Here is an 18,018-nt window from a genome sequence, read left to right on the forward strand (position 1 = left end):
GAGGCATATTCGCTCGTCTGCATGCCAAACGACCGCCTCACGTACCCTCTGGGCATGACCTCTCTGTCGACGACCGCAGCAGCATGCTGCTTGAAAGAGTCAGCAGTGAGCGAAGTGCTGCCTGTGTCATTCTCACAGTTGGTTGAAATTACTTCAAGGTTTCCTTCCATCCCTAACGTTGTAGCCTCACTCAGAGGAGAGTCAGTCGAAGCACTTTCCTCGCAACGCAGTGACACAGGTGCTTCGCTCTGAACCTTTGAAGTGCTGTTGCTGGTGGGTCGCATATTGTCTGATGGTTCTCACTTGTGCTTCTGAATGTTGGCGCCGCTGGCTTCGCCATATAGGACGGGTAACCAGGGAACACACTTGGCACAACACCGGGCTTCAGCTGCCGCTCCTTGCAGTTGTCGTTGAAATCAGACACTTGGAAATGCAAACTGCACACGACAGAGTAGTTCGACGTCATGTTTTGCAGCCAGTTCTTCCTCGAGATAGCCTTCAGCCATTGTTCACGTGCAGTGCTGTCGGCCGGTATTTCATGAAAAGAAACACCTAGAGGTCTTTTCCATTGACTAGATGCACACAGTGGAACAACAGTATTGCATGACCGCAAGAGTTCATCCACACAACTCTAAAACATTGTCGATACTACATTAGCACAAACAAAAAGGACACAAAACATGCGTGGACAGCGTGCACAGCAGCAGTGACCAGTCCGGTCACGTCTACGGTAGTGTTGGTAAACAACGCTTCTCGCGACCGTTACAGCTGCATGGATGAGAGAAACAGGAAAGGGTTCGGCAGGAAGCCTGCTGCTCACGCGACTTGCATCTTCCTACAGCAGGTGTGACTATACCTAGGTCCAGAGGGAAGCTAGTTAGAATGGTAGAGAAGGAGGAGAGGAGGCAGAAAATAGGTAGAGTTGATGCAGTGGCGAAACTGCTACTCTTCGTTTGCGTTTTCCATACAAGGAGGTTGGGGGGAGGGAGAAGGATCGGTAAAAGGTGATGCGAGAAGGCAAGGGAACACTACTACTATAGACACGACCGCGGTTGCGGGGAAACTGGATAAACTGAAGTTCTAGGTACAGTGACATGAGAGAGAGAAGCGGATACGATGTGAAAAGGTTGGCACTACCTTCTGCAGCCCTTGTGGGAGCACAGCTCAGCGCCACATGACAACTTAGTTATACCCCAGTCACACGGGCACTTTCAAAGTCCTTTGAGGTTAAGGAGCATTGAGCTTTCAAAGGCCCATTAGTTCAAGGGAGATGTGTCGGTGCTACACGGTCTCCAGATGGTCTCCGTTGAAGCTTTTAACAGAAACCGCAACGTATCCTTAGCGCTGCCATCGCCTCGTAAGTAATAAAAAAAATATGGCTCAAATGCGTCTGATAATAAATTTATGTATATTTTTTCAGCAATATTTTTTTTTTTAATACATAGAAACATCAAAACAAAATGCACGCGCAGTAAAGGCATTACTTTACCAAATACAGACGTATTTATTGTAATGATGGCCACCATGTGTGCCGCTTCGTATACCGCATGTTGGCGTCGATTCTTCGTTGTTGCCCTTGCTTCAGTTCGTTAGGTTTAGTGTTCTCGCCTGTTTTCAAAGCAACGATTGTGAAGATGAGCTACGACGCTGAAGATGCACGAAAAAAGTATGAAATAGCACTGGCGATTGCTGCAGTGGCATCGTTAGAAATGGACGTCGAGGCGTCAAGCAAAAAGGTGCGCGATATACGGCGGCGTCTCATCGCCAACAACTGCCTGTTGACGGCGCTCGCTTCATCGCGACGCGCAGTTCAGCGACGGGTCTGGGCCTATCGTCGCCATGAACAATGGTTCGAGAAAACGCTACCAAACCTTGGCAGCCGGCATTTCAAGCAGTCTTTCCGGGTATCAGAAACGACGTTCAGATACTTGGTTGACATCTGCCGGCCAGCAATGCAACGGCAAGCGACCAACATGCGCGAGTGCGTCGCCCTAGAAAAGCGTGTGGCGGTGAGCTTGTATAAGCTGTGCTCGTGCGCGGAGGACAGGGCAATAGCAGACATCTTTGGCATTGGTCGTTCTACCGTGAACGTGATCTACAGGGAATTTTGTGCGACTGTTGTTGCCACCCTCGAGAAGGAATGGGTCACAATGCCTTCACCGGACGACATGCCAGCGCACATAAAAGAATTTCAGGCAGTGTGTGACTTTCCGCAAGGCGTCGGGGCCCTGGACGGCTGTCACATACCAGTATCGCCGCCAAAGGAGCACGCAAGTGATTACTACAACTACAAAGGCTGGTAAGTATCTCTCTCTAGGTCGTTTTGTTGTCGTTGACGTGATGAATAATTATGGCTGTAGTTGATGAAAACGTTTCACCAAATTGAAGGATTAACATTTAACATTGCCTTCGTTAAATGTTTTCAAAGCAATTAAAAGATAAATGCTAGGCTTGCTGCGCGTTTCGACATTTCACCAGTCATAACGCTCGTTCTTAGTGGTGCACTATGACCTGTGTAAGTGTAATTCGTTGCTCTTTATTTTCTTGTGCTATGTAACTTAATAGTTATGACGTTGTTCTTTGCAGGTACAGCATCATATTGCTCGCCATGGTCGACCATAAGTACCGGTTCAGGTACGTGAACGTCGGTTCACCAGGGCGCTGTCACGATGCGTATGTGTACCGCCAGTCAGTATTGGCCGATATGGTTGAGGGACCCTTGTTCCAAGCCCCAACAGCAACAATCAGCGGAGTTGTGGTACCACCGTTGATCCTGTGCGACCAGGCGTTTCCGTTGACTTCTAACCTGATGAAACCCTTCAAGAGCTTTGGAGAGAACGATCGGCACAGGTCGTACAACTATAATTTATCAAGGTCCCGAAGGATTGTTGAAAACGCGTTCGGGAGGCTCAAAGCTCGATTTAGGCTGGTTCTGAAGAAAATGGACGCCGACATTACGAATGTGCCAATGATCGTAAGGGCCTGTTGTGTGCTCCACAACATATGTGAACACTTTTCAGACTCTCTTTCACAGCAGTGGCTGCAAGAGTCTGATATTGAAAGTATGGTGTATGTGCAACCTGAACATTCTACAGATGTGCAAGTTGGAAGCGGACCAGATGTTCGAGGAGCCCTCGTTGAATATTACCGCGAGCGTGAAGGCCACCAAAGTTTGTGATGCAGGGCTGTGTTCAGTTTGCTGCGTTGCTCTTCATTGTCCACTTGTATGCATACATATCCACGTGTTTTTGTTTCCCCCTTTGAATTCTCTGTGAAATAGAAAAGCAGTTTCTAAGTCAAAATAGCTACATCACTGAATAACAGCATGTTAGTGGGGTCATCATGTTGCTTCACAAGTTATCTTTATCACAGAAACAACAAAATTGCCTGCATGATTATACGCATTACAGTGATGCGAAATAGTATCAAATATTTTGCAGGCCTTTTATCAACATTTTCTGTAGGCTCATAATAGCTGTTACCTTCAGTCAAACTAACAATTCCACAGTAAATAGCCAATTATAGGAGCTGCTGAACAGCTCCCCGTTATGTCTCTTGCATCTAGCAACTGGTATGTCACACACAATCATGATCCTCATACAATACTTTTTTCTTTTGTAGCAGAGAAAGTAGGAAAATTAATTTGAAAGCTGAATGACTTATCTTACACTGTTCAGTCACTGACCTTACAATGCAATAACAGTGCAAGACCAGATGTTTTTACACACTGCAAAAGTGCAAACCAGCATTTATAGGCAGACTGCACTACAACACAGATCACCTTTAAGCTCTCCTAGCACATGTAAACATAGTGGGTAGCAGGTGGCGGCTCTGCTGTAGCACAGCCAATAGTTCCGACAAACAATTACGTCTTGTAACATTTATTCAACTGCCATTTTTGTTTAATGAACTAGCAGTTCTGTATCAATATGACAGGAGACTGGACTGATTGAAAACATGTTTTGTGGTCCCTTTTGTACATGTGCGTTGCTGATGTGCGCCAGCTGATGCTGGCACTTTGTATCACAATATATAAGGTTTGTCTGGGAAGTAGTAGCACTGATTTTTTTCCCACCACAACGTGGTGAAGGAGGAAGATGTTATTGCACTGGTTGGGTGGTGGGGGTCTTAGCTACGGTTGCGCCAGTCGTCTGCAAGCCTTCAGGGAGTGTAGATAGAGCTTAAGCTGAACCACTTTAAAAGTGCATCGTCATCTGCAGAATGAATCGTCTGTTAGAGCAGCGTTACGTAGTGAAGTTTTGCATCAAACTGCATAACTGTGAGTGAGACCCATTGCATAATGAAGTGCGTTTGAGTGGCACAATTTGTTTCAGGAGGGATGAGAGCAAGGGGGGGGGGGGGTGTAGCGAGGAAGCTGAAGAGCATTTCAGTTTCTGCGTTCCAGTGAGCCTTCAGTGATTGGCAAAGTCGCTGAAAATGCTGCGTTGATGCAGACCGGGCATATTTTGCTAAGTATTAAGTCGATGTGTCAAAATTGTGAATACATTTTTTTTTAGTTCAGTCCTACTACTTTCTGGAGAAGCCCTGCATGTACACAATAGAAAACATCTATTAAGAATGCTTCTGTACTACTAAAGAATTCCAGCATCATGCACAACCTGCAGCCCTGAGGCTGTAAGCTGAGCAACAGCTGCATCAGTTTCATTCTTCACTAGGTACAAGGATGAAATGACTAATAGGTCACAACAAATGCGGGACGCGACCTCCCGTCAATCTTTATTAAAATACTGCTCCAGCAGTCCAACAAGTCTTTCTTGAGCATTTATTTGTCGCTCTCTGAGCACCCGGTCTTCTTTGGTCGCCGATTCCAATGCCTGCCGAAGCAGGCGTTGCTCGTTAAGGAGGTCCCGCTGAAATTCGCTTGTGCTTGTGAGCTTTCTCTTTCGAGAACGACGCTGGTTTTCATTTGTTATTCGACTTCTCTGTGATGGTGCCTCATCTGCTAGTTCTGATGCGGGGACAGCTTCCGATGGCTCCAGCTCCCATTCATCCTCGTTGTTTGGCGATTCGTAGCCATGCTCCATGCTACAGATCAACTGAAGGGTGAAAAGAATTGTATCTTAAGCACACATACACAACAGTGAAACTTGATTTAGTAGCATCCTACTTAGCTCATTAAGGCTGCCTTATCACATCTGATTATCAAAACCATACACTTGTCTTCTATAGGCATTTTTTACATTGTGGATCTAGTGGTCACGACACCAAAAAACTTCCTGTTGCACACTTTCTGCATCCAGTTTTACCAGAAAGCATGCGATTTGTAGCGCTATACATGAGAAGATGGGGCACTACCTCATTATATGCCTGCATGCACATTGCAATGCTTTAGAGGGCATTCTTGTCTGCATATGTAGGTACATTGCTTGATATGTGGCGTTGTTACAGCTTGAGTGCACATCAGTTCTTTACTGTAATAAAGGTACGACGAGAGCAAGGGAAATTGCTGAAGCATTTTAATTAAGCTTGATGTGTGTAAACAATTCAACAGCATCATTAAACTGCACTTGAATCATGCCTTTATATCATGTTGCTTTCCATGCTCTTCTGTCACCTCGTTGTCATTCAGTTTATGTATACAATTTTCATTCTTCTGAATAAAAAATTTCCGGGAGCACTTGTCCTGCCTCAATTGGCAATTTGTTTTGTTTGCATTTTCAGCCATACCTATCCGAAGCTGTACTGACTTGTCCATTCTTATGCATTTAAAAGCACGTCATGCTGAGTCTGCTTCATGCACTATTATGAGCATGCATTTGTACAGGTTTATCATGACAAACTTGCCTGTTCAACTGTGGCATCTGAGTGCGCTGCACTTTCTTCTACCAGCGACTGGTCATTCGCTGGCAGCGTTCCAAGAAAGCGATGCATTTCCTTAAAATACATCCATGCCACAGGTGCAGAGCCTGTTGTGCGTTTCTTTGCCCAACTTCTGGAAAGGTCGGTGAACAGCATAAGTGCTATTGCATGAACTAGGCAAAATCCATAGGCATAGTAAGCACACTTCATGCAGGAAGAAAATTACAGTATGTGCTTTAGCGCTATACTTTCAAAATAAACAGTGGCCGTGTGCCAGTGACCTCGATTAAGCATGACATAACTAGCATTTGCGCAACTCTCAAAGTTAACATGCATGCACGCACTGCTGTTTGAACAATTTTCACTGTCGCTGAGCAGGCCAGCGAATTTTGCACCATCCAGTAGACATGGTTAGCTGTCTTGGTAACAGGGAATGAATACTTTAGGGAATTTTATGTTCCATCAAATCACACTACAGTTCACACTACACACTTAACTTAAATCACACTACACACTTAAATCACACCACTTAAATCCCACTACACACTTAACTTTACGCTCCCAGCCGTTCCCTTTTTTTTTTGAAAGACAAGCACAGCACATATGGATCTGAAACTGACGCTGCGGTAGTGCTCGTGTGAGGGAATTCAGCTGTTGCGTCTAACGTTTCAATTCGGCGGGCATATCAAGTGCATCTTCACCAAATACAAAAAGACAAAGAAATAAAACAATGCAGTCCGCGTTGAATGAACCACGGCCGATCGACGAAAACATGCGCATGAACCCAAACACACATCTCACGACATCAGTATACTAGCCTTAAATGACTGGAAATTAAGTGCCAACGCTGTTTCTGCCAATGTGCAGCACATAATATCCAGGCTTACCTGTACATTTGGGTGAGGTTGTCGATCTTGCTCTGCACCTGTTTCCTTGTCCGGATAATTTCGAGCCTGGCGAGTCCTTGCACAATGCGATCATATACTCTAGCATTCCTCCGCTCTCCTCTCAGGTGGTCTAGATGCTCTTCCCAAAGACTTATAAGAGCCCATGTCTCCCGTTCGCCCCACGTTGTTCGTGGTTGCGGCGGGGCCGTCTGTTGGGTTGCCGTTTGCGAGGAGTCGGAGGCGCTCATTCCTTGTGGCTAGGCAGCGGTTGGTGGGCGTAAACGAGGTAAAATACAGAACTACTAAACAAAAGTGACGAGGGAAGACGCGCAGAAAAAAGCCGAGGAGACTTGAAATGCCTAGCTGCCGCTCGCCAAAGAAACAAATCGCACGTGGCACCCGTGTTGCCCGTGTTTGTGTCGATGTTGCTGCTGACGACAGGCCGTGCCGGCGCTGCTGTACCGGCGGCTTCATGATGGAGATTGCGGGTGTCCCGAAAGTGTTTAGTACCTTAGTATTAGTATTTCGTACTTATAAGCTTGTTCTGAAGACGTAAAAATTGAACTTCCATATTTTTGGATATCTTTTTTTTCTGCTGTCGGACGCCCTCTAGGTTCGAGAGTATTCCCTTGAGGTTTCAAAGGACGAACGCGCACTCCTTCAAGTCAAAGCTCCCTTCCAGTAGGGCTCCTTTGCTGTGCCCGTGTGACAGCGCGCATTCTCCCTTGAAGTAAAGGATCTTTGGTTCAAAGGACTTTGAAAGTGCCCGTGTGACTGGGGTATTATCCCCCTTCAGACTTTCCCTTTCATCCATGTCGCTCTTTCCGATTTTGTTGTAGTGCAAGCTGAATGACAAGGACAACAGAAAGGCACATCTGACACACACAGCACAAAATAAGGTATGCCATACCAAGAAGCTCCTATTGGGGGCGAGGACTTACGGAGTCGCCATCTGTCGGAAGCGCCTCCCTTGCGTAGTGTGAGGGATCATGCGGCATGCTCCCGATAGGTTTGGCTTACAGCACTCAATAAAAACACCATACGGCAGCCCTCCTAGAGATTTCTGTAAGTACTCTCAAAACGAGGGAAGTTTTTTAATGTTAAAATAATGATCTAGGACAAAGTGTAAGCACAGAATAGTTTGCATACGCAACCTTTTTACTGAATATGTAGAGTGAATGCCACAGCGCATGGTCGCCGCGATGGAGTCCTCCGAATCGGCTTCTTGTGTAAAAGGTAGGGAAACGCCGAGAGAAAACTGAAATATGTCCTAACAGTGGGCTGCCCCTATAGCCGAATGAAGCCACAATGCAGCGATTGCACAGGTTCGCGGCGCCCGACTGCGCGGCTGCATGCATGTGCGCGCACAGTGTTTTGCTGTCACTGCGAGCGTGTTTTCACACCGTGCCACGAGCTTTAGGGCGCAGAATATGAGCATTTGGCAGTACACAAGGAACCGTTGTTGCGTGGATGCTATCAGAGCTGTTCAAAAATAATTTCGTTAGAGACTTTGACGCCTACGGCGATTGTGATTTGCCATTGCGACAATTCAATTTTTTGTTTCTTCTAAATCCTTGAACATTTCGATATTATTTCTTAAGTTGCATCGCACTGTATCTTATCAGTCTGCTCAGCGTGCGATTTCCCACTGCTTCTTGTTCGTAATCCAATAAATTATTTCATAACACAAACAAGACCATGTGCCATGCCTTTCTTTTAATGCGCTCCTTACCGCTCCCTTTCCATTCCAATGAATTTGCCACAATCTAGCATGAACAAGTTCACTTACCAAATAAAGCTTCATGACATTAGCCGGGCAGCGGGCGCAGGCGAAAGTCTCAGTGCACGTTTTCTGCTACTGACAGAACATTGCAGTCCCAGCGCCGTAGCAGAGATCTTCGTGTTTGTGCTTGCTCCATACCCAAGCTGTAACCGATGGCTGCTTGCTGGTTCCAAGTTTCGCGAGCCAAGCTTCAAGCAGCTTCTTGTCCTGTGGCTACGTGTGAATAAGGCTGGCACCAGGCTCCGTGACATACATCCGGCACTGCGGCACCGAGCAGTAGCCTGCCATGCTGCACGCCTCCAAAAGCAGCCACTACCTATTATACTGCTTTCAAATGCTGTCAAGCAGATACTTAAAGCGGGAAACCCTCGCCACTTAATCAGAACAGCAGTGCAGGTGGGACTTCAAATTTTCGTTTTCAGTTCGCTTCAGTAGCTGTGTCCACGTGATCCCTCATGCTACGTCACACCGACAGTGGTGCCAGCTTTTCCAGTGGTGGAGCTCGCCCCCAACAGCTATCCTCATTGCTCTTTCGGAGCCCGCCCCCTGAAACTTTCTGTAGAAGGATCGACATTTGGGCGAGTTGGCACTGGTTGAACATCTTGAATGGGCAGCTCAATACCACGAAGGCAGGAACACACAGGACAGCGCTGTCCTGTGTGTTCCTGTCTTCATCATATTCTGCTGCCTCTTCAAGACAAACTTTCTGTTCCATGGGAAGGGGGAGCGGATTTCGTCAGAAAATTTCGGGGAGGGGGGGGCTTCACCAACCCCCCCTCCTGGCTACGCAAACGTCTCAGCAAGACCATGCTAGACACTGGCAGAATTTCTTCTACTCGCACTCAAGTCAAATGCGTGGGTGCAAAGCCTGTTTTCAGTCGTTCAGAATACAGAATTTTCAAGTTCTTGGCTTTCGAGTTCCGCGGCGTTATCTCTTGCGTGTTGTGCCGGCATAAGCAACACACTCGTGTTATCACTCCTGGCAATCGCTCGTCGCATTTTTGCAAGCTTGAGTGCCGAAAGAAGGTATATAGCTGTTGCCGGGCCACAAAAAGTATCACGAGCTTGTCCTACTGAGGTTCAGTACATGCCAAATTTACTCTCTTATCATGTAGAACTAAAAGATAGCATAAGAGAGATAATCAAGACAACTCCTTTCCCCAGAAATATGCACCCGGTGCGCAACCTGGAAAGAGGAAAGGCAAGGGCCAAAGCTCTCCTGCAAGAGATAGAACACGACAGAGAACATGCTGCTTTTGCAGATGCTGCATGGGTCAGAGGTAAGAAAGCCTTTACGGCAATAGTAGTAGATGCAGATGGTCTCACTCCGGATGCTATTACAATCATGAGTAAAGACATGACAGTCGCGGAACTAGCGATAGCATTGGCTTTAAGGAATGATAAGTGGACGAAGATTTACAGTGACTCTAAGATGGCTATTAGACACTTTACCAATGGCTTTGTAATCAAAAGGGCTGCCCAGCTGATCGGTGAGTTGGACAGCCAAGGGATCGAAATCCGCTGGTTTCCTGCGCACATGGGGTCTGTCAATCCATCTCAGAAGAATTTAAACAAGATGGCTAACGCAGCTGCACAAGGACTTACTATCTGTGCACTACGTAACCAGGACCTTAATAATATAAATAATGCTATGTACACTATGGAGTGCGCCGACAACGGACTTGGCTATGTGCACTACGAACCTTGTGGCGCAATCTAGAAAGAGTGTAGTAAAACATGTTTGTCACGTGACCGCACCTTGCCAATTTTGCATGTAGACGCACAGAGCGCTGATGAGCGGACCAGCGCTGCCCAGACGTTCTTGAGCGCGTTAGTCATCGAAATTGCTACAGGTGTGAGGTTCGATTTGTATGATGCATTTGACACTGCTCTGTGGCATTTCCAAGTGCAGACAAATACTTTATTTGTCAAGAAAACATCGAAGTCGATAGATGTTGTGACACTTGTCACGCGAGGCAGTAAAACTGGACAGCAAGCTTCGATTTTCAAACGCCACTTTCACCTGCAAGCACGGGGGACGACACAGGACTAATGCCACCGGAGTTCGTCCTAACCAACGGTACGTATAGCGACGAGCTATGTTCCGCGTTTTTGCGTTCTCCCTAGCATCCACGCTAGGCGTAACCCTTTGGCAGCGGCATTTTACCTGGCCACGTGTTGCACGGGGCTCTTATTCCCTCCCCTGTGCAGAGTAGCATGTCAGCGGAGATGGCTCGGCACAGCAAAAAAGTTTAAAAGGCACTTTTGTTCTTTCTCCAGGTCTATGAAGAAGGACTGCCCGGTAAAACTGGTATTAGCGGCAAGGCGTGCGACTCAACAACTGGAAATCACTGCACTTAATTTACAGCACAATCATGAAGTCAGCAGTGAAACCTACAAGGCATATCCTGAATGCCGGCGGCTCACCACTGAAGAGCTCAGCTTCGTGCAGCCTTTAATGGAGCTAAATGTGCCCCCAAGCATGATCGTCCAGAAACTGAAAGAACAAAGTGGTAAGTAGTTGAGAGTTTTTTTCTCAGTTTGTGAAGGTATTGATTGCGTTATTACACATGCCTTGGTTTTAATTTTTTGTATGTGCAGGAAAAACAGTGATCGCCAAAGATCTGCACAATCTGAAGCATGCAACTCACACAGAGGATGAAGCAAGCCTACTAGTGGCAGAACTAAAGCACTGCCAAGCCACTTATGGTGCTAGAGCGCTGTCGATCACTAACGAGAATAAGGAGCTGCAAATTCTCTTTATTCAAACGCCACACATGCAGCAAGCATTTAAGTCTTTTCCAGAGGTGCTCCTCCTTGACACCACCTACCGCAACAACAAACTACGCATGCCCCTGTATGTGATGGCTGTCCAGGATGGGTCCGGAAGTACCCAAGTAATCGCATATGCCTTCGTTGCATCCGAGCAACAGCACGTTGTCAATCAGCTTTTGGAGACTTTTGTTCAAGGGAATCCTGCTGCTGCTGATACACAAGTGGTTGTTATGGACAAATATTTCACGGAAATCAATGCCATTAGAATGACGTTTCCAAGTTTACCAGCTGTTCAGTTGTGCCAATTCCATGTCACCAAGGCCTTCAAGAGTGCAGCTGGGCAGCTTGCCAAATCATCAGATGAGCGAGAATGTTTATTGAGTAGTTTCAATGAAATGCTGCTTTCCCCCACACCTGCCAGATACAACGATGTGAAAACTGAATTTGAGAGGTATGCAAGCGAAGCTGTGAGCCATTTCGCAAAGAACTGGGGCAACATTACTGAAATGTGGGTCCGACACTTATGTGACCGCAAGTTTACAGCTGGAAATAATACAACCAACCGTGTTGAGTCACATCATGCAAAACTAAAAAAATGTCTTAGCATCATCATCAAAACTGCATTAAACAGTGTGCAACATTTTAAAAATGTCAAGCAGCATGCAGCAAGAGGCATGCCACAAAACTATACTGCTGAAAACATGCGAGTTCTATTCTCATCAAGAATCTGAGGGTGTAGTGAAGGAATGTGCCAAGGTGCTAACACCTTATGCCTGCAAAATAATAAAGCAGGAACTGGCAAAGATGCAGGATGACCCTCCAGAGGTCAGAATCGTATCTGAGCAAACTTATGCAGTGGCATCGAGTTGCACTGATGCATGGCACGGGATCTCTCTTGAGAATCATGCGTGCAGTTGCACTACGTACTCGAAAATGAAGCTGCTTTGCCGGCATTTTTAATATGTTTGTGTGAAATTTAGCATTAAACCCGACCTGACGAAGGCTGTTCATAAGCATTGGTTTAAATCTTACTAACTCGAGTTCATGGGTGGGGCTGCTGAAACCAACTCTGAAGCTGCCAATCACGAAGCACCAGAGATACTCTCTATGCCTGGGCCCTCCTTCAAGAAGATGAATAGAAATCAGCGCTACAACTACGCATTGAGAACGCTTAAAGCTCTTGTCGACAACATGGCCGAATGTCAGCCGGATGTTTTTGTAGAACGCCTTGCGTTCTTAGAATCGGTAAATGCCTCTTGGCTGAAGAGAGATGGCACTTTCACACATCCTCATAATGAGGATGAAATTGTGCAGGCAGATAATGCCTCTGTGCTGGACGTCTTGCCTACCACATCAAGTGTACCCCAAGAAGCCGGACAACTGCCTAGCGCATCGCCTGTATCCCAAAAAGAAACCGAACAACCGTGTGGCAGACAAACTGATAGTTGCACCAGTGATGTTGGGAGCCAACAGTGTTCATCAAGCAGCGCTTGTGACCTGAAGCTCCCTGAGGTAAAAAGTCGAGGGCGCCCATGCAAGCGAGACCTCCAAAACTGATACAAGCGGGCAAGAGAAGCTGATGAAGAAGGGCCTATGCCTTTCAAGTCTCTGTCTGAAAAGGCCAAAGCAAAACTTAATACAAAGTACTCATTGCGATTTGACATCCCCTAACTTGTTTTTACATTTTGTCTTTCCAGTGCTACTGGCTGGATTCTCTGACAAAGCCCTTTGTGATCGTGTGCTGAATGGAACGTGCCTGCTCGACAAGGCTGTCATTGAAGTTAGGCCAGAGGCCTTACCCAGCGCACTGCTGGACGGCAGGGTTTCCCTGCCAAAGCTATAGAAGTACTGCACTCTGTTAAGAATGGCGAGCTGCAATGCGGGATTGCCACCCAATTACGACTGGGAAACAAGACGCGCATCCCCCCCACTCTCCGTCGCTTCAGCTAGGATGCATTCGGTGAAGCGCGCTTTGTGCTGAAAACCGCCGCCATCCTCTAGCCCCATCGCCGTTGTGACGGAATGAGTTCGGCAGACGAACTATTGTGCCCGAACTCCCCAGCGCGGACCTGATCTGCTACGCTTGCGCAAGCTGCCGCGGGAAAGCTGTTTTTTGTTGCTTCCCACGCGCCGACCGGGACGCAGGACAACAAGCTACCCAGAATGGCTCCGAGGTACCCGGAACGGCTCCCCTCTGCCGTCGGCTCCGGACATCGGAATGTGTGTGCCTTTGTGTGCGTAAGCCGTCCTGCGGGAGGCGGCTAGTCTTGCAATGAAACACGAACATTCGCCGCCTTGTATCACCGGCGGACCGAGTGTTTAAAAACTGCTGTTGTGCGGATGTTCGATACACTTTCTCTTGAGCAGTCATGTTGGACTGACACTTTTTCTTAAGCAGTCATGTTAGACTGATGCACTTTTCTCAAGCAGTCATGTTAGACTGATATAAATACTGTAAATAAACCCATTTTCCTCGTTCTCGATGAGAAGCAGTTCTTCCCTTCATCAGCGTTCTCAGTGTGGATAAGTTGGACGACGGCATGGGCCAGCTACCTTCGAATTCATGCCGGACTCCAATCTTGACAACGGATCACGAGCGATGGGATTGAGCCCCCAATCCTGACAACTGGCTGACAGCGGTGCGATGGACTTTGCCACATGGTGCTGTATCTGCGGTGAGTGCTTGGTTCTTGCTTTGACTCTCTGGGCTTCATTTTGTGGTTGTTCTGTTTAGAACTGTAGGGAAGCTAGATTGTTGAGTGTTAGATAGGTTGTGTTTTCTTAGCTAGATTTAGAGAGCAGAATCAAGGCAGTAAAGCAGCAATCATGGAGTTAAGGACACTGCTGAGAGACGAGTTGTTGATTGTTGGTGAGGAACTGGGCCTAGATGTGCACAAGGAAATGCTAAAATCGGAATTATTGGAGCTAATTTCCGAAAAGGCCAGTGAGGAAGAAATTGAAATGGGGTTTGAACTTCTGAAAAAAAGAGAGAAACGGGACAGAGAGAGAGAAGAACGGGAAAGAGAAGAACGGGACAGAGAGAGAGAGGAACGCGATAAAGATCGCGAGTTAAGAAAAATGCAACTTGAACTTGAAAGCAAACGTTTGGAGTTGTCTCAAGGAAGTGAAGGCGCTCTGGGACGATCAAGTGAGGCAGAATCGTACCGCATGGACAGGCTATTAAAGCCATTTGAGGTCGGGACCGACATAGGCTTGTTCCTAAGCAATTTTGAAAGGACTTGCGAAAAGATGAACTTCGGCCCGAGTACATGGCCACAGCGGTTGCTGTCTATGTTGCCGTGTGAGGCGGGGGACGTAATCGCCAGACTGAGTGCTCAGGATGCATATGATTATGCAAAAGTTAAGGCTAGTCTCCTGAAGAAATACCGCCTTTCAGCCGAAGCTTTTCGGCAAAGGTTTAGGAGCACAGGCAAGAAAGATAGCGAGGGATATCCGGAGTTTGCATATAGCTTAAACGCCAACCTAGTCGAGTGGCTTAAAAGCGCGGAAGCGTACGACAGCAGAGACATGATCATTGAATGCATGTGTCTAGAGCAGTTTTACAAAACCATCCCCCAAGCTGTGAAACTGTGGGTGCAAGACAGAGGGAATGTAAACACTGTGGAAAGGGTGGCCGAATTAGCCGAAGAGTACGCAACCCGTAGAAAGTTGAACGCCGAGGACGGAAACTTGGACGGTTGAAATGGACCGCAGAAACCATTTCCGTTCAAAAGGGGTGAGCAGACTAGACGATCGGAGCCTGTAGACATGGCGGAAAAGCCCGCAGGAAAGAACGAGGAGAAACCTAATGGAGAAACCGCACAAAAAGAACAGAAAAGAAAATTCGAATCTTTTAGACCAATTCGCTGTTACAAATGCCACAAACTGGGACATTTAGCTGTAAACTGCGGGAAGCCTAGCGTAGTTTTCTCCTATGTGGAGGAAAAAGATGAGAATATGGAACTTTCAAGTCCATATCTTCACGACCTGCAAGTTAATGGAAAACCATGCCGAGTGCTAAGGGACAGTGCCGCCACGATGGACATTGTCCATCCATCTTATGTGACGGTAGATGACTTCACCGGAGAAGTAGCATGGCTAAAACAGGTTGTAGAAGAACACAGCGTGTGTCTGCCCATGGCCAAAGTCAAAATCAATGGACCGTTCGGGGAGCTAGAGACTGAGGCTGCAGTTTCCAAATTTTTGTCACTGCAGTATCCTTACATTTTTTCGAATCGTTCGAATCAGTTACTGCTTGACAAAGGGCTCAAACTGGGAGAGGGCATAGTACAAGCATTGACCCGAGGCCAAGCTCGTAAGATCGCGGTGCTTTCGGCTGAAAATGCACAAGCTCCTCCAGCGGAAGCAGAAAAGGGGATAACTTCAATACCCAAATCCGAGCAAGGCCCGAGGGACAAAAGAACAGTTGAGGAGAGCCTGCCAGCTGACCAGCTCAATGAGAGCGTAGCACTAGAGTGTCAAAGTTCTAGCCTGCAGGAAGAGCAAGCTGACGCATTCACAAGCGAGACAGGGTCGTTATTATCACCGGCCTCAAAGAACTTTGATCAGCTCTTACGTGTGGATAGAGAGTCACTGGCAGCTGAGCAAAAGAATGATGATAGCTTAGCTAAATTACATGACACAGCTAAAGAAGGCATTGCTAGACGCAACGTGACGATAGATGAGAGAGGAGGATTGGTGTATCGGCACTACAGAGATCGAAAGGGTATGATTTTAGATCAGTTAGTCGTACCTACTAAGTATAGGGAGGACCTTTTGAGTCTGTCATGGAAATGGGTGGTCCGGCCACCTAGGCATAAACAAATCAAAGGAAAGATTGCTTATGGAATACTACTGGCCTGGCTGTTTCAAAGACGTAGAAAACTTTGTAAGATCATGCGACGCCTGCCAGCGTTCTGGTAAACCAGGAGAGACATGGAAAGCTCCACTGAAGGTAGTGCCCTTAATAACAGAGCCTTTCAGACGACTTGTAATAGACACGGTAGGGCCTCTTCCAAAAACAAAATCGGGCTACAGGTACTTGTTTACCATGCTGTGTCCGGCTACCAAGTTTCCAGAAGCAATCCCTTTGAAAGAGCTCAGCTCCACCTAAGTAGTAGACGCGCTTTTGACAGTGTTTGCACGAGTTGGGTTTCCAGCCAAAATTCAGGCAGATCAAGGGTCAGTATTCACGAGCGCACTGACTTCCACATTCTTGCAGAAGTGCGGAGTAAAGTTAATACACAGTTCGGTCTATCACCCTCAGTCAAACAGTGTAGAGAGGTGGCATTCGGTGCTTAAGCAAGTTTTGCGTGCGCTCTGTTACGAGCATAAGGAGGACTGGGAGAACTGTCTGCCGGCAACTTTTTTTTTTTTGTTTGCTTTGCGAACGGTTCCACATGAAGCGACAGGGTTCTCACCAGCAGAACTAGTGTATGGGAGGACACTCCGTTCTCCACTGAGAATGTTAGGAGAAATGTGGGAGGAAAGAGGGGAGAGTCCAACAGTGGTTGAATAGGTGCTAAATTTACTGGAACAGCTAAGCGCAACCCAAGAACTAGTCGGAAAGAACATGGGAATAGCTCAAAAGAACGCCAAATTCTATTACGACAAGAATGCGAGGCTTCGTACGTTTAACGCCGGAGACCAGGTAATGATCCTCAAACCTTCAAGAAAGAACAAGCGAGTCCTACACAGTGGAGTTCTTTTCGATCAAGTAAAGGCCATCCAGAAGAGCCACGATACAGCGGTAAGGTTAAACCTTACTGTCCCGACGTGGGAGCCGCCTGCGTCAACCTAAGGGTTGATCTTCAGGACATTAAATAAAGTTCATCATACCATGCCATACGACCGAGCTGCTTTTCGCTAACCGCATCACAACGCCAGGCGCGGTGAGCGTAACTCAAAAGTGTCCCAAAATGTAAGTAACGAAATTACAATAATGTTGAGGGTCACAGAATGCGTCACGAACTTGTCCCAGCAAGATTCAGTACACGCGAAAGTGCATTGCTCGGCCGCGCTGCTTTTAATTAACTGCGTCACAAAGCCGGATGCGGCGCGCGTACCTCAAAAGTATCCCAAAAAGTAACGAAATTAATTACAATAATGTTCGGGGTTAGAGAAAGCGCCAAGTCTTGTCCCAGTAAGATTCAGTAGACGCGACACTGAGTCACAACGCCGGATGCGGCGAGCGTGCGTCAAAAGTATTCCAAAAAAGTAACGAAATTAATTACAATAATGTTCGGGGGTCAGAGAAAGCGCCAAGACTTGTGCCAGTAATATTCAGCATACACGAAACTAACTGCGTCAGACGGCTCAACAGTTTTTTGCTAATTGCGTCACAAGTATCGGTCTCATGCCGAAATGCGTCGCAGACGATTAAACAAAATTTCTCACCTTGCCGTAGTCCACTAGTGCAGTGGTGCCGTGTCAAAAGTGCACAAGGAACGCAAGAATACATACGCCGGCAGCCCAACAAACAGGCTACGTCCAAATGAAACGGGTCTCCGAACAGGCTAACTTCACACGTTCAGCCGGTCTCGCTCGCTTTGGTGGCGTTCCCATACAATAAATAAACAACTTGCGTTATTGGCGCATCACGGCGCATGGCTAGCACATGGCCCATGACATCCCATGACATGGCCAATGCCTCAGCATGGCGCTCATGGTGCGCGCATATGGCGCGCCTGGCGTGACGCTAAATTGTTGCTAGGTCGCAAAAAAATAAGTCACAAAGTATAAGTTCATTCATAC

At 47.0% G+C, this 18,018-nt stretch overlaps 2 protein-coding genes and 1 pseudogene across 7 annotated transcripts in view; 2 read left to right on the plus strand and 1 right to left on the minus strand.

Annotated features, from left to right (window-relative positions):
- LOC142584850 (uncharacterized) overlaps nt 1-17,960 on the minus strand; it is a 66,397-nt gene extending 48,437 nt beyond the window's left edge. For 4 of the 6 annotated variants that reach the window (XR_012828948.1, XR_012828946.1, XR_012828947.1 and 1 more), the window contains exon 1: nt 17,662-17,957. The gene's annotated coding sequence lies outside the window, so the exon portion shown is untranslated. Of the gene's footprint in view, nt 1-17,661 lie in introns of all 6 variants that reach the window. The other 2 variants (XR_012828949.1, XM_075695153.1) reach the window with 1 other exon arrangement.
- Nucleotides 1,946-5,635, plus strand: LOC142584848 (uncharacterized). The gene is made up of 2 exons (XM_075695151.1): nt 1,946-2,299; nt 2,587-5,635. Exons 1-2 carry the CDS (start codon nt 1,953-1,955, stop codon nt 3,176-3,178), a joined length of 939 nt encoding a protein of 312 aa, XP_075551266.1. The 5' UTR covers nt 1,946-1,952; the 3' UTR covers nt 3,179-5,635.
- On the plus strand, nt 10,775-13,742 carry LOC142586174 (uncharacterized; annotated as a pseudogene).
- Nucleotides 17,961-18,018: the final 58 nt, after the last annotated feature.

The sequence above is a fragment of the Dermacentor variabilis genome, chromosome 6 (genome assembly GCF_050947875.1).
Source record: "Dermacentor variabilis isolate Ectoservices chromosome 6, ASM5094787v1, whole genome shotgun sequence".
NCBI lineage: Eukaryota > Metazoa > Arthropoda > Arachnida > Ixodida > Ixodidae > Dermacentor > Dermacentor variabilis.

What these genes read in the sequence shown, in the direction of transcription:
- LOC142584848 (XM_075695151.1), top strand. Translation starts at nt 1,953, where the DNA reads ATGCAACGGCAAGCGACCAACATGCGCGAGTGCGTCGCCCTAGAAAAG. An exon ending in TACTACAACTACAAAGGCTG is followed by an intron (nt 2,300 to 2,586) that starts GTAAGTATCTCT and finishes TGTTCTTTGCAG; the next exon opens with GTACAGCATCATATTGCTCG.